Consider the following 12,642-nt stretch of genomic DNA (forward strand, 5'->3'; position numbering starts at 1 on the left):
ATTTAGGAACATCATCCAGACACCTACCCGTCATAGTCTTTTTTCTGAAACCAATGAATGATTGCTCCGTTCATTTGACGTGTCCCTCACCCCACCCCCACCTCAAGCTACAGTTGTTTGACTAAAAGCAAATCAAAAAGTGGAACGTACCTAGGGGTGGAGGGGCCCCATACATGTAAAAGATAACGAGGCAATAAGAAGAAGAAAGATGGTTGTTTTCTTGTTTTGTTTTTGTCTTTTTAGGGCCACACCCGTGGGATATGGAGATGGTTTTGACCATCTTCGGAGTTTACTGATTACAGGATCCTTGGTATCAAGAAACAATAAACATGATGGAAGACAGTAGGAGAAAAAGATGTACATATGGGTATGACTGGGCTGCTGTGCTGCACAGCAGAAATTGACACAACACTGTGAACCAACTATACTCCAATGAAATAAAATTAAAAAATACAAGAGTGCCAAAAATAAACATTTAATCAAGTTTAAAGGAAAGAAACAATAAGAGTCTCCTTCACATATAAATGTAAACTGAAACTTAACTTTGGGACATCACGTGAAAAAAGCTGGACTAGAGAAGACAGGACAAATGCACCAGAGGCAGCACAGATCTTACTCACAGTAAGAATGTGTTTGTATGAAGAGCTGTGTCGGCAGCAAAGGAGAGCCTTCCTGACACAGACAAGCAGGCGGATCCCCACGGAGTAGAAAGGTAAAGACGGACAACCAACCCTGTTAGCTCATTACATCACCCCTCTCATCATCAGTTCAGTCTCTGAGGATCCCTGACCCTCAATTTCCCCAACCACTGGAGGCAGATATTCTGACCTTTGCTGAGCAACCACATGCAAACCCAGGTCCCAAAGGAAAACTTGCAAGTTGAGGACCAGCCCCTCCCCCTGAGTGACCCCGCCCAGATGCAAACGCCCAAGGCCTGCAACTTACAACCACCAGCCTGACTCACTCTGTACAGAGGACAACACAAGGGACTGGCAGGTTGCCACACTCATCCACCAAGCAACTTGGAGACACACAGCAGCTGAATCCCAGCAGTTGGTTCGGTCAGGCAGGCAAAATCTTAAATGCCTACCGGGGTGGCGAACTAAGAGCACTGATCACTGTCTAACTGTTATTTTTTGTTTGCTTGTTTTAATTCTAGAGGCAAACTCCTCCAAAGCTACCAGGCAATCAGGACCAACAGAGGCGACTGTGACCCCCAGACACTGGCACTTGAAGGAGCTGGCGCCGTGTTCCGAGACTGTCCACAGGCCTGAGAAGAAGGTGCCAAAACGAGCTGCTGATGGGCAGCCAGCCTCCCCGCTCTCCGAAGGTCACAGCCAAAGAAAGAAACTCAGGGGTACTTACGCAGAGCGTGCCACTCGTCCTGGCGGATGGTCTTGGTGATGTTGTAGGTGAGGTTCCTGGGGATGGTGGCTGAGGAGTAGTGATACTTGATGTAGGTGCATCGCTCGATCTCTCCTGGCAAAGACAGACAGGAGACCGCATGTTAACGAGGCAGCAGCCAAGACTGGGACCATTTCCGGGATCTGTCTGTCTGTCCTGGGAAAAGAGACTTGTTTCATATTGGGTCTGGGGACAACTAGGTTCTACACAAAGTAGTGACCTAGACTCCAAAAGAACAAGGGCGTAGCAAGAAATCAAACACCATTGATTTTGATAGAAAAACACATCTCTGGTAGCATTCAGACGTGGGAAAAGTCAGAGTTTAGGTTGAGAGCAGTTTGTTAAGAAAGGCGTACTTATGTTTGTTTAACCTTCAGAAAATCAACTTTCACATCAAGGGAGGCATCAAAAGACACACACAGTTTGCATCCCCAGGCCAACAGACAGTGGGCTTCAGCCTTGGCATCCTCTGTACTTGTAGCACATGCTGTCTTGTGGAGGGGTGAGCTGGGGGGCCTCTTCCCTTTTCCACACCCCCAAGCTCACCTCTGAACACAAAGCACTCAATTCCACCTGTACCTCCTTGAACTTGTCTCTTCTTAGATTTCTTGAACAAAATTAGAGCCCCTTGACAGACTCAATGCTTGGACCAACAGGTCCTTTACTAATAAGCTGATATCAAGCAATGCATTCACTCAACGAATTACTGAAATACTCCTCCATCTTAGAGCAGAGGTTCTCGATATGTGCCCTGGGACCACAGGATTAGCCTCCTCTGGCAACTTGCTAGAAGTGTAATTTCCCAGGCCTAACCCTGACCTGCTGAATCAGAAACCCAGAGGTAGAGCCTGAAATCTGATCCTTAACAAGCCCTCCAGGCAATTCTGTTGCACACTTAAGTTTGAGGACCACTGCCTTCGAGGGGCTAACAGAATTGCCAATGTACGAATTTCTAAATCTGCCATGTTGGCAAATTCCAAAAAGGAGGCATGATTAGGAGTTCTTGGTCTCCTGCTGGAATTTCTATCGACACTTGCTCATCTGCGGAATATTAAAACTCAGTGCCGGGGCATTGTGAAGCATCACGAAAGGAGTGATTTTTAAAGGTTAGGGGTTTTAAATTTTGGTTTTGCACCTGAATGGTTTTGGATGGTAATCCATTTTGCACCCCACTGATTTTCAATTTATAAGTGGTGGCACCTGATTGAATTGTCTGACCCCTGGCTCACTGTCTGCAGGGAACCTGGCAATTGGTGAAGTGCAATAATTTAGACAGTGCCTTATTGTAAATCACGTCTGGACAACCACCCACTGCCCGTTATTGGCAGACACTCCTCCAATGGGACAGACACTGACTAAAGAGGCAAAGTTTGGGGAAAATGTTATTACACTCATTTCCTTTTATCTGTAATTTCGAAACTCCTCTGCCTCTGTCCCCTTAGCCTACAAAGTGAAGTCTCTCAAATGCTCTACCATCCTCCAATCATCTCTCTCTTCCTATCTTACTTCTTCCCTAATTTCTTGAAAAAGCAGTCTAACAATCTCTGTTTCCGAAGCCCTCATTCATACTTCCCTAACAATTTCCAGTAACTCATTTCCATAACAATTTCCAGTACTAGCATCACCTCCCATCCAGTCTACAACATCACAAATCCCACAGTTATCCCCAAAGCTTTCACGGCTCTAGTGGTGCCCCTCCTTCCTGATGTCCAGCTGGTCACCAAATTCCATCAGTTCTACCTTAGAAATGCTCCTGGAATCCAGCCTGCCCTCTCTGTCCAATTCCCTCTACCACCGTTGCAAGAAACTAATGCGTGATCTCAACAAACAGCCACACTTTCTGAGGTCTTACTTGGTAGGAGAGGCTTGCTAACTGAGACCAGTGGTTTCCAACTTTATTCATGTCCTGGTGCATGTAGAAAAGAGGTGTGTAAGCTCTGGCGATAGGCAGACAGGCTGTGGGACCCTGTCCAGCTTCCCCAGTGGCTGAAGGAACCACATGCCTGTCACCCATTCATGGCTTCTGTACTTGTTCCACAAGTGGGACACTCTTACTTATCCTTTCTATAACCCAATTAAGTAGGTCTTTTCAGAATCATCATGCCTATATTATGAACAGAGAAAATGGAAGCTCAAGACTGACTTGACCAAGTGGATAGCAGTGCCAGGGTTAGAACCCAGAACAGTCTGATGGGAGTCTCCTCCACCAGGCCACCCTTCACACTGCTGTCAGACTGTATTCCAGAAGGAAATTGCAGTCCCTCTCACACACAGGATAAGCCCCACACTCCTGACAGAAAATCCCAGCCCTCATTTCAGCTCTTCTTTGGCCCCGACCATTACACACCCTAGGCTTCAGCCAGGAATTCTCCCCACCCTGCTCCAATTATGCATGATCCACTCACGACTCTGCCCCTCTTCTCCTCCCTGCCTTGCTTCCACCTGGTACACACCTACAGCTCCTCAGCAAAGCCTTCCTTGCATGTAGGACAGCACCCAGCAGTAGGCATTCAGCCGCCCCTCCCTTTCCCCCCTAGGCTCCTGCCCTGCTGCAGCCAGCACCCCAATGTGCTGTGATTTATCTATTTACACTCACTCCCCACTGGATTATGAGTTTCTCAAGGGCAGGGACTTGTCTTATTCATCTTTATCTCCCTGGTCCCCAGCACAGGATGAGTAACAAGAATGTGCACTTTAAAGAAAGGAATGAATAATCTAAGGCGCCCTAAGACCATAGTGGGCAAGGAATCCAACTGCTTCTATTATATGCGAGGGATTAAAATAATTGAGGCAAATTAGAATGTCATGAATCAAAGGAAGTGGTTGTTGCAGGACTTTGGAAGCCTACAGCAAACATTTCTTCTCTGTCTGGACAATGTAAGAAAAGGCTTGTCAATCACACATGAACATGGAATAGCCCTTCACTGCACTTTGTAAACGTAATCTAAGGGACGATTAGGTCAATGGTTTGGGAGGGAGGAGGAAGAAAAGAAAGAGAAGAGGAATATATGAAGGAAAGAGGGTTGTTACATGAATACCATCAGCCACTACCTTAAACATGGACAGTTGAGCAGGTTGTGCCCTGCACAAGAGCACCTTCCAGAGATACCCGGGTGCTAAAGTCTGGCTACTGCTCCGCTTGCCAAGATGGGCACAGTACGGTATGTGGGGGATGTCCCTGCCCTGGTCAAAATGACATAAAGATGTCATGCAAACCAGAAGCCACCCCACACTCAGTAATTTCAAGATCAAACAAAACACTCCTTGGACTCAGCTTTGGAGACACAGAACAGGATCTCCCTGGCAACAGTCCCAGTGGTGCCCGTCATTCATGTCTAAGAAAAGTACCTGATTTCCCGACTAAGACCAAGTTCTCTTGGCTTCAGAACAAACTCAACAAGTGGCCCATGTTCTGGGCACTCTGAGCCTTCCTCACCCCCAGCCCATCTGGCTAGTGAGGGAAGAGGCCACTTGACAGGAGTAAGGAGCTGACCGACAGGCACCGCGGGCAGCCAGCCAGGGAACCTCCCAGCAGCTTCACTGGAGGCCCTCAGTATTTGCTTTGCCTCAGGGAGGCAAGCATCCTGCCTTTGACAGCAATTAAATTTGAAAGACTCAAATATTGCTGAAGAAGAAAGGCAAAATATTTACCCATGTGTCTGCAGGTCCTGTCAGTGTGCTGGGCTTTTGTCAATACAGGCGCCATCTGGGCACCAAATTCGTGTGCCCAGAATGTGGGCTTCCCAATACAAACAGTTTTCCTACAAGGAACAAGTGCAGAGGGGCTACCTGCAAGGCATCAAAGCCCATGATCTTCCCCGCCTTGTGCATTCCAGCCCAGAGACTGTGCTTTCCACCTTGGGAAATTTCAGCCGGGGGCAGGGGGAGGTGGGCAGAAAACTGTTCGGTGAAAACAGCAAGGGTGCCCCGCCCCGCCCCCTGGGCCATCTGGGACTTTATACCTTCAGCCAGGCTCTGCCTTCTGAGTTGATGACAGAGTCCCAGGGAGAAAGGACACCCAAATGGGTAATTGAGGAGAATTTCCAAAAGGGACAGTTTACTAAGCCAAGCACAGGCTGTAAAGAGACGGGCCAAGGGGATATGGTGTAACCCCAGGCCTGGAGAGGCCTAGGAGGGAGCATCACCAGAATCTGGAGAGGGTGGCTGTGGCAAAGTGGTGATGCAGGCTTCGGTGGAGGGTCACAGCGGTGACCCACCTGCGGTGAGGGGCAGGGAATAAGCACCCAACCTCTCACTCCTCCCACCCCCACCTCCTGCCAGTTCCCCCCAAGAGGTGAACCCACCCAGAAGCTGGTGACAGGGGGCAGGGGACAGGCCAACTCCAAGCACAGAGCAGGTACAAGGCGGGGACTGGACCCAAGGGGCAACCACAGGCATCCAGCCCACCGTCCCCTTCTTTCTCCATCCTCTCACATCTCCCTGGCTCTTTGCCCTTCTAAACCATCACTCCAGCTTCCCTTAGTCCAAGCTAGCACAGTCCTCCTCCCACCCACCTCTGCCTCCACCTCGCCAAGCCTTCAGGGGCAAAGGGGAACAGGCAAAGACTGTTTCCATCCTTTTTCTCCACTTCAAACCCTTTAAGACTCAAAGCATATGAGTGATAATGCAAATGAAGGACTAAATGTGGACCCTGCACATAGTAAGTGCTCAGTCAATACTGGTTATTATGAATTGCTACCCTGAGACGACTTACTCTAAGGAGGCAAGACCCAGGAAATCAGAAATAATATCAGCAGCCAGTGTTTTCATCATGCTACACACACACACAGGGAGGGAGGCAGGCACGGGGTGGGGAGAGGGAGAGAAAGAGATTTCACTAGCAGTAACCCTAGGAGGCTGGTAAGCGAGAGCTCTGATGTACACCGGGCATATGAGGAGATAGAGACTGGAGAGGTTGGCAGAGATGGTACACACACTGGATTCCGGATTCCGACCATATTATACAAAGATGCCAGCTCCGAGTATTCTTTCCACACACATCTGCCATCCACAAGACGTGGTTTCCTCAATAGTTGCAGAAGGAGTCCATTACTCCAGAGGGATGTACATTAAGGAGAAACGTCCTCAGGCAGGGTGATTTTAGAGGCACTGCTAGCACCCGTCCCCTTGCCATCTAAAACTGTCTTCCCAGAGGTCCCCTCGTGGCTCAGCTATAATGAATCCGACTAGTATCCATGAGGACATGGGTTCAATCCCTAGCCTCACTCAGGGTTAAGGATCTTTGTCGCTGTGGACCCCGCGTGGCTGTGCTGTAGGCAAGCGGCTACAGCTCCAATTCGACCCCTAGCCTGAGAACTTCCATATGCCATGGGTACAGCCCTAAAAAGACAAAAATATAAAAAAATAAAATAAAACTGTCTTCCCTAAGTAGGTGCCATGGTACTTAAATTCACGCATTAGAGAGTCATTCCTTTGGCTTAAACATTGTTCTCTTAGATATAGATATATAGATATAGATATATAGATATCTATCTATATATCTATATATATATATAGATATATATAGATATATTTGTCTTTTTAGGGCCACACACAATGGCATATGGAAGTTCCCAGGCTTAGGGGTCCAAACGGAGCTGTAGCTGCTGGCCTATACCACAGCAACACGAGATCCAAGCTGAGTCTGCAACCTGCACCACAGCCCACAGCAACACTGGATCCTCAAACCAGTGAGCGAAGCCAAGGATCAAACCTGTGTCCTCATGGTAACTAGTCAGATTTGTTTCTGCTGAGCCATGATAGGAACTCCTGTACCTGTCCCTTTTAGGAGAGCGAGGCCAGAGATCGAACCCGTGTCCTCATGGATATTAATCAGGTTCATTACCACTGAGCCATGACAGGAACTCCGGCATCTATTTTTTAAAGCTCTCTTAAGTAAGTCCAAAAGGGGGTAGCACCAAGTCACTAACTGATGTTGTGCCTCAGATTCTGAAATCCCTTTCCTCAAGACCAGAGGGACCCTCAGCAGCAGAGCTGTCCTAGAGAGACTGAGAAGGGCACAGGGCCGAGCAGGGCGGGCCTGAGGAAGAATCAGAACATGGGAACCCCCTCCCCAGCCCTCAGTTTAAAAGTGGAGAAGAAGGTTGGGTATGTGGTGGTCAAACTTATTTAGAAAAAGTTGAGTTTAACAACCTTTAAAAGGTTTATTTATTGCAGGACTTTAAGAGTTTTTCATATACATCATGACTCTTCTAAAAGGGACAGTTCCCATCATGGCTCAGTGGAAACAAATCTGACTAGTAACCATGAGGATGCAGGTTCAATCCCTGGCCTTGCTCAGTGGGTTAAGGATCCGGTGTTGCCAGGAGCTATGGTGTAGGTCACAGATATGGCTTGGATCCTGCATTGCTGTGGCTGTGGTGTAGGCTGGCAGCTACAGCACCAATTTGACTCCTAGCCTGGGAACCTCCAAATGCTGTGGGTGTGACCCTGCAAAGAAAAGGGGGAGACAGGTATAGCAGGCTGAATTCCCCAGACTCCTCTGACCTCAAATCCTTTTTTATTCAAAGAACAGTTTCTACCACTAGACTCTGAGTTCCTCAAAATCAGAAACCAGGCCTCTTGTTTGCATTTCTACCCCAGCGCCAGGTAAGCAGTTGGCACAAAAAGCCCTCAATACATATTTAGATGAAGGGGGAATAGCTATCAGGGTCTGTTCTTTGATCAAATGACCCGCAAGGTAAAGGAAGTGGTTGGCTGCGGGTATTTGCGCGCCTCTCCTCCGCAGCCGTGTCTGGGAGCCACCTGCGAAATAACACCAAGATCGGATGCACAATCCAGGAGTTGTGTGACAGTATGGGATCTTTGTGGGCAGGACTGCAGCCGTGCCTCTCGGTGCCCAGCCCACCTCGGACTCCAGCTGCAGCTGCAGTGGGTTTTCCCTGCCACGCTGATGGCACCATGCCGGGTCCCCACTAGTCCCCCATCTTGTCACGGCTCACAGCCCACTTAGCCCCCGGGGGACGGCCCACAGGAGAGCAGGAGAGTCAATACGCCCAACAGAGACCCTCAGCCAAGGGCGTGAGAGCCGGAGAGCAAATGCCCCATGCCCTGGAGGATGACCACATGGTGCCCTCTGCACAGTCACAAAGAGGGTGGCCCCGATCCAAGCCCAAGCTCACACCGGGAACTGGCTCAGCGCTGCTCCATCGGTTTCTCAGCCCTCCCCATCCTGGGAACTCCCGCAAAGTCCCTGTCTCCAGCTCTGGTCTGGGGGGACCCAAACTGTGAAGACTAACCACCTGGAGGAGAGTAGCACTAATGGCTTATATGTGTGACAACAGGGTAGACGGTAATAAGGAAAAACGCGGGTCCCACTCGATCCTGAGGTCCCTGCGAAGGGTCCCATGGGCGCCCAGGGCTGCGGCAGGCTCCGCTCCTTCTCCACCTCCCTTGTTCCCCACGTTCTTCTTTTCTTTTCTGGCTTTTTAGGGCTGCACTCACAGCATACGGAGGTTCCCAGGCTAGCAGTCTAATCAGAGCTGTTGCTGCTGGCCTACACCACAGCTCACTGCAACGCCAGACCCTTAACCCACTGAGGGAGGCCAGGGATTGAACCTGTGTCCTCATGGATGCTAGTCAGGTTCATTAACCACTGAGTCATGACGGGAACTCCCCCCATGTTCTTTCCTTCTTGATATTTGAGCATCGTCAAGATGCAGCGATGGACTCCTGGACCACTTCTGAGAGTCCACGTCTCTTCCATCCTGGTCATCCTTCTCAGTGCCTTCCCCATGCCACACACTCGTTGCATCCCATGTCCTCCTCACAACCACCTGTGAGGTAGATATGATGGGTCAAATCCCCATGTAACTGAAGGAGGAAAAGGTTTAGACAGACGAAGACCAGCCCAGCAGCCACTCACCCAGCAAGAAGAAAAGCCAGGGTCTGGGTGTGAGCATGGCGGTTTCAGACGCCACAGCTGGAAGGATTCACTGCCTGGTTGGAGATTCGTGGGGCACAAGGATTATTTTGCAGCCGCAATGCCCTGTACGTGGAGGAACCTGACACATCCACTGATGAAGGAAGAAAGGAGGGAGGGACATCACCCGTGTCTTGTCTGCTGCTCTTCTTTCCTTGGTGCCAACTGAGCAAGAGAGCGCCCAGGACACTGGGGTCCATCTCTCTGACCCTCTCTGGCCTCGGGCTGCCACAGTGTTAGTCCTCATGGCCTCACTTGGACATCTGTCTCACACACTGGGCTGGAAGTTCTTTATTTTTTCTTTTTAGGGCCACACCTGCAGCATATGGAGGTTCCTAGGCTAGGAGTCCAATCGGAGCAATGCTGGATCCTTAACCCACTGAGCAAGGCTGGGGATTGAACCTGTGTCTTCACAGATGCCAGTCAGGTTCATTAACCACTAAGCCTTGACGGGAACTTCACAATGCTAGATTCTTAACCCACTGAGCGAGACCAGGGATCGAACCCACATCCTCAGAGACACTATGTTGGGTCCTTAACCTACTGAGCCACAATAGGAACTCCCAGGGTTCTAGCCCAAGGCCTGTGCTCTGTGCATAGTAAATGGAAAGATTAAGTCGAAAGTAGAAAGAATACATTGGGAAAAAACTGAAAGCCAGCCTTAAAAAAAAAAAAATTAAAACCAATTGAGGATTTTATTTGGACTTCATCTCCTCTTTAAAAGGCATTTTCTCGAAAGAAAGAAAGAAAGGAAAAGAAAAGAAAAAAGAAAAGAAAAGAAAAAGAAAGAAGGAAGGAAGGAAGGAAAGAAGGAAAGAAAGAAAGAAAAAAGAAAAAGTTAAACTTATACCTTAGGAGGGAGGGGAAGAATGGAGATTTTCCTTTAGCAAATCAGGAAAGCCCCATTAGATTTATTAGCATTAGCGATGCTGGATTCTTCAGCTGCTACAAGAGTGAGGGTAGAGTTTAGGGGGTTAAAGGTTTGAGATGAGAAGCAAAACCAGGTCCCTGGTGAAAGGGGACAGAAGCAAACCAGGGATGTTCCTGGGGTTCAAGGAGGGTAGACAGGGCTGGGTCCCCACATTGAGCAGGAAGGGGAGAGGCGGTGGGGGGCGGGGGGTGGGGGGGGAGGCAAGGGAATGTCTTAGGCAGCTCCAACCAGCAACGTTTACAAGAGAGGGGAGATTTCATCTCAGACAGCTCTTCGCAAAAGCTTATGGCAAGAAACCTCCCCACCTGCCTCCCCCATTCCTTTAGTGCCTCCTGCTCCTCTCAGATGTTCTGAGCCCAAGGATTTGCGAGGCTTAGAGCTGCTGCAGGCCCCGCCAGAGAATGTTTTCTTTTCTTCTTACCCAGGCAAAGAGTTACCTACACTTTTATGCCTTCAAACGCATCCCATTTGGTGTGCTTTGTTTTTTCGTGTTTGTGGTATCACGCGTGGCCTTTTAATGTTGCTTTGTACGCGTTGCATAGACAGACTTCTGAATATTTAATTCCTTTCCATTCAATGGTACGTAAATGTTGGTTATGAGCCATGCTCAGGGGGCCCCCTGATTTACACACACCAATTGCATTCTTAAGAACCGTGCTTCCAAAGGCCAGGCCTCCACCCACCCCACCCCACTTGATTCTGCACCCTGTCCCCAACATTTCTGCTGTCAACTATTGTAACATAGTTATTTATATATTCATCATGTATTTCTCCCTGTAGTAAATGCTTTAGGATAAGGGAATTTGTGTCTTATACTCTTGACAGCCAAAGTGGTGTTCTGAGTATTATATAGTTGACCCTTGAACAACATGGGTTTGAAATGCACGGGTCCACTTCTTCATACTTGTTTGTTTTTTGGGGTTTTTTTTTTTTTTTTTAGCTTTTTAGGGCCACACCTACTACATATGGAGCTTCCCAGGCTAGGGGTCAAATAGGAGCTACAGCTGCTGGCCTATACCACACCACAGCAATGCAGGATCTGAGCTGTCTGTGACCTACACCACACCTCACTGCAACGCCTGATCCTTAACCCTCTGAGCAAGGCCAGGGATCAAACCTGAGTCCTCATGGATGCTAGGCAGATGTGTTTCCCCTGAGCCACGATGGGAACTCCACATTGATTTGTTTTTTCAACAGTTATGACTACAGCACTACACAGTGCTAATTGAGGATTCAGAGGAAGTGCATATACAGATGGCCTGACTCTAAGTTATACTCGGATTTCAACTACACGGAGGGTCCACCCCATCCGCTGTGTTGTTCCAGGGTCAAAAGTAATTCATTTTAACAAGAGCCCCTGTCCAATGAATGCTTTCTATGTGCGAAGCACTGTACAATGTGCCTCATTACACATTTCTTCATTTAATCCTGAGTTCGGTCCTGTTACCATCCCTGTGTCACTGATGAGGATGAGAACAGAGAGGCTTAGAGAGGGTCGCCTGCCCAAGATCGCAGAGCTATTACTCAGCCCAGGTGAGATCAACCGGCCTACCACGCTCCCTAGCATTGCACTACGCACTCTTGCCAAGAGTAACTGGGAAAAATCAAGCTCTTCAGAAAGAGAAGGACCCTCCAAGGTTTTCAATCAGAAACAAAGCAAAACTTTTCTATAGGCAGGGATTTCCAGCTTCTACAGACTTTGCTGCTCTTATCAGAGTAAGCCAGGTTTGCTTCCTGAGCTCCCCTAATGAGCTGGTGAGACGACAGCTCCTGACGGCGTTGGAGGAGGACAGAGAGCGTGTCTCCCCCCACCCCGCCCCACCGGGCCATGGCCCTGCCCCCGGTCTCGGGACAAGCCACTCACCAGCCGGGGCTTGGAATAAGTTACTCAGCCTCTCAGAACCTCCTCTCTTCATCTGCAAAAGGCAGATAATAAGAGTGCCTTACCTCCTAAGACTGATGAGGAATAAATGAGATAACTTAGGGAAAGCCTGCTCAAGAGAAAGCACTCCATAAATGCTCATTTATCAGTTCTGTCTCCAGGACACACACCTGCTCCCATACAAGAGCCCATAAATATTCAAGATGCCTCTTGCGTCCCTCCTGCCCCAGCCCCTTTTCTTCCAGTTGAGCATGTCCAGGTTCTGTGCCCACAGTCACAGAACCAAACTTACTGAGCAGCCTCGAGGTCCAGCTATGTGCCAAAATCCCTTCAGCACAACACTGATCATGATCAGTGGTCAAAACTCACAGGCCCACGCGCTCCCCTGGTCTCGGAGCTGTAACCAGCACTACAGCCCAGCTCCCTGTAAAGCTCTGCGGGCAGCCGTGTCACCCGGCTGGTCACATGCGGGGGAAAGTGGTC

At 49.1% G+C, this 12,642-nt stretch overlaps 1 protein-coding gene across 1 annotated transcript in view; it reads right to left on the reverse strand.

The window, feature by feature from the left end:
- The window catches only part of TMEM178B (transmembrane protein 178B), a 393,873-nt gene that overhangs the window by 264,100 nt on the left and 117,131 nt on the right, over nt 1-12,642 (reverse strand). Inside the window, exon 2 of the mRNA XM_047763276.1 lies at nt 1,366-1,479. Coding sequence (XP_047619232.1) covers nt 1,366-1,479 — 114 coding nt within the window. The remainder of the gene's footprint in view (nt 1-1,365; nt 1,480-12,642) is intronic.

Source organism: Phacochoerus africanus, chromosome 16 (assembly GCF_016906955.1).
Source record: "Phacochoerus africanus isolate WHEZ1 chromosome 16, ROS_Pafr_v1, whole genome shotgun sequence".
In the NCBI taxonomy this organism is placed as follows: domain Eukaryota; kingdom Metazoa; phylum Chordata; class Mammalia; order Artiodactyla; family Suidae; genus Phacochoerus; species Phacochoerus africanus.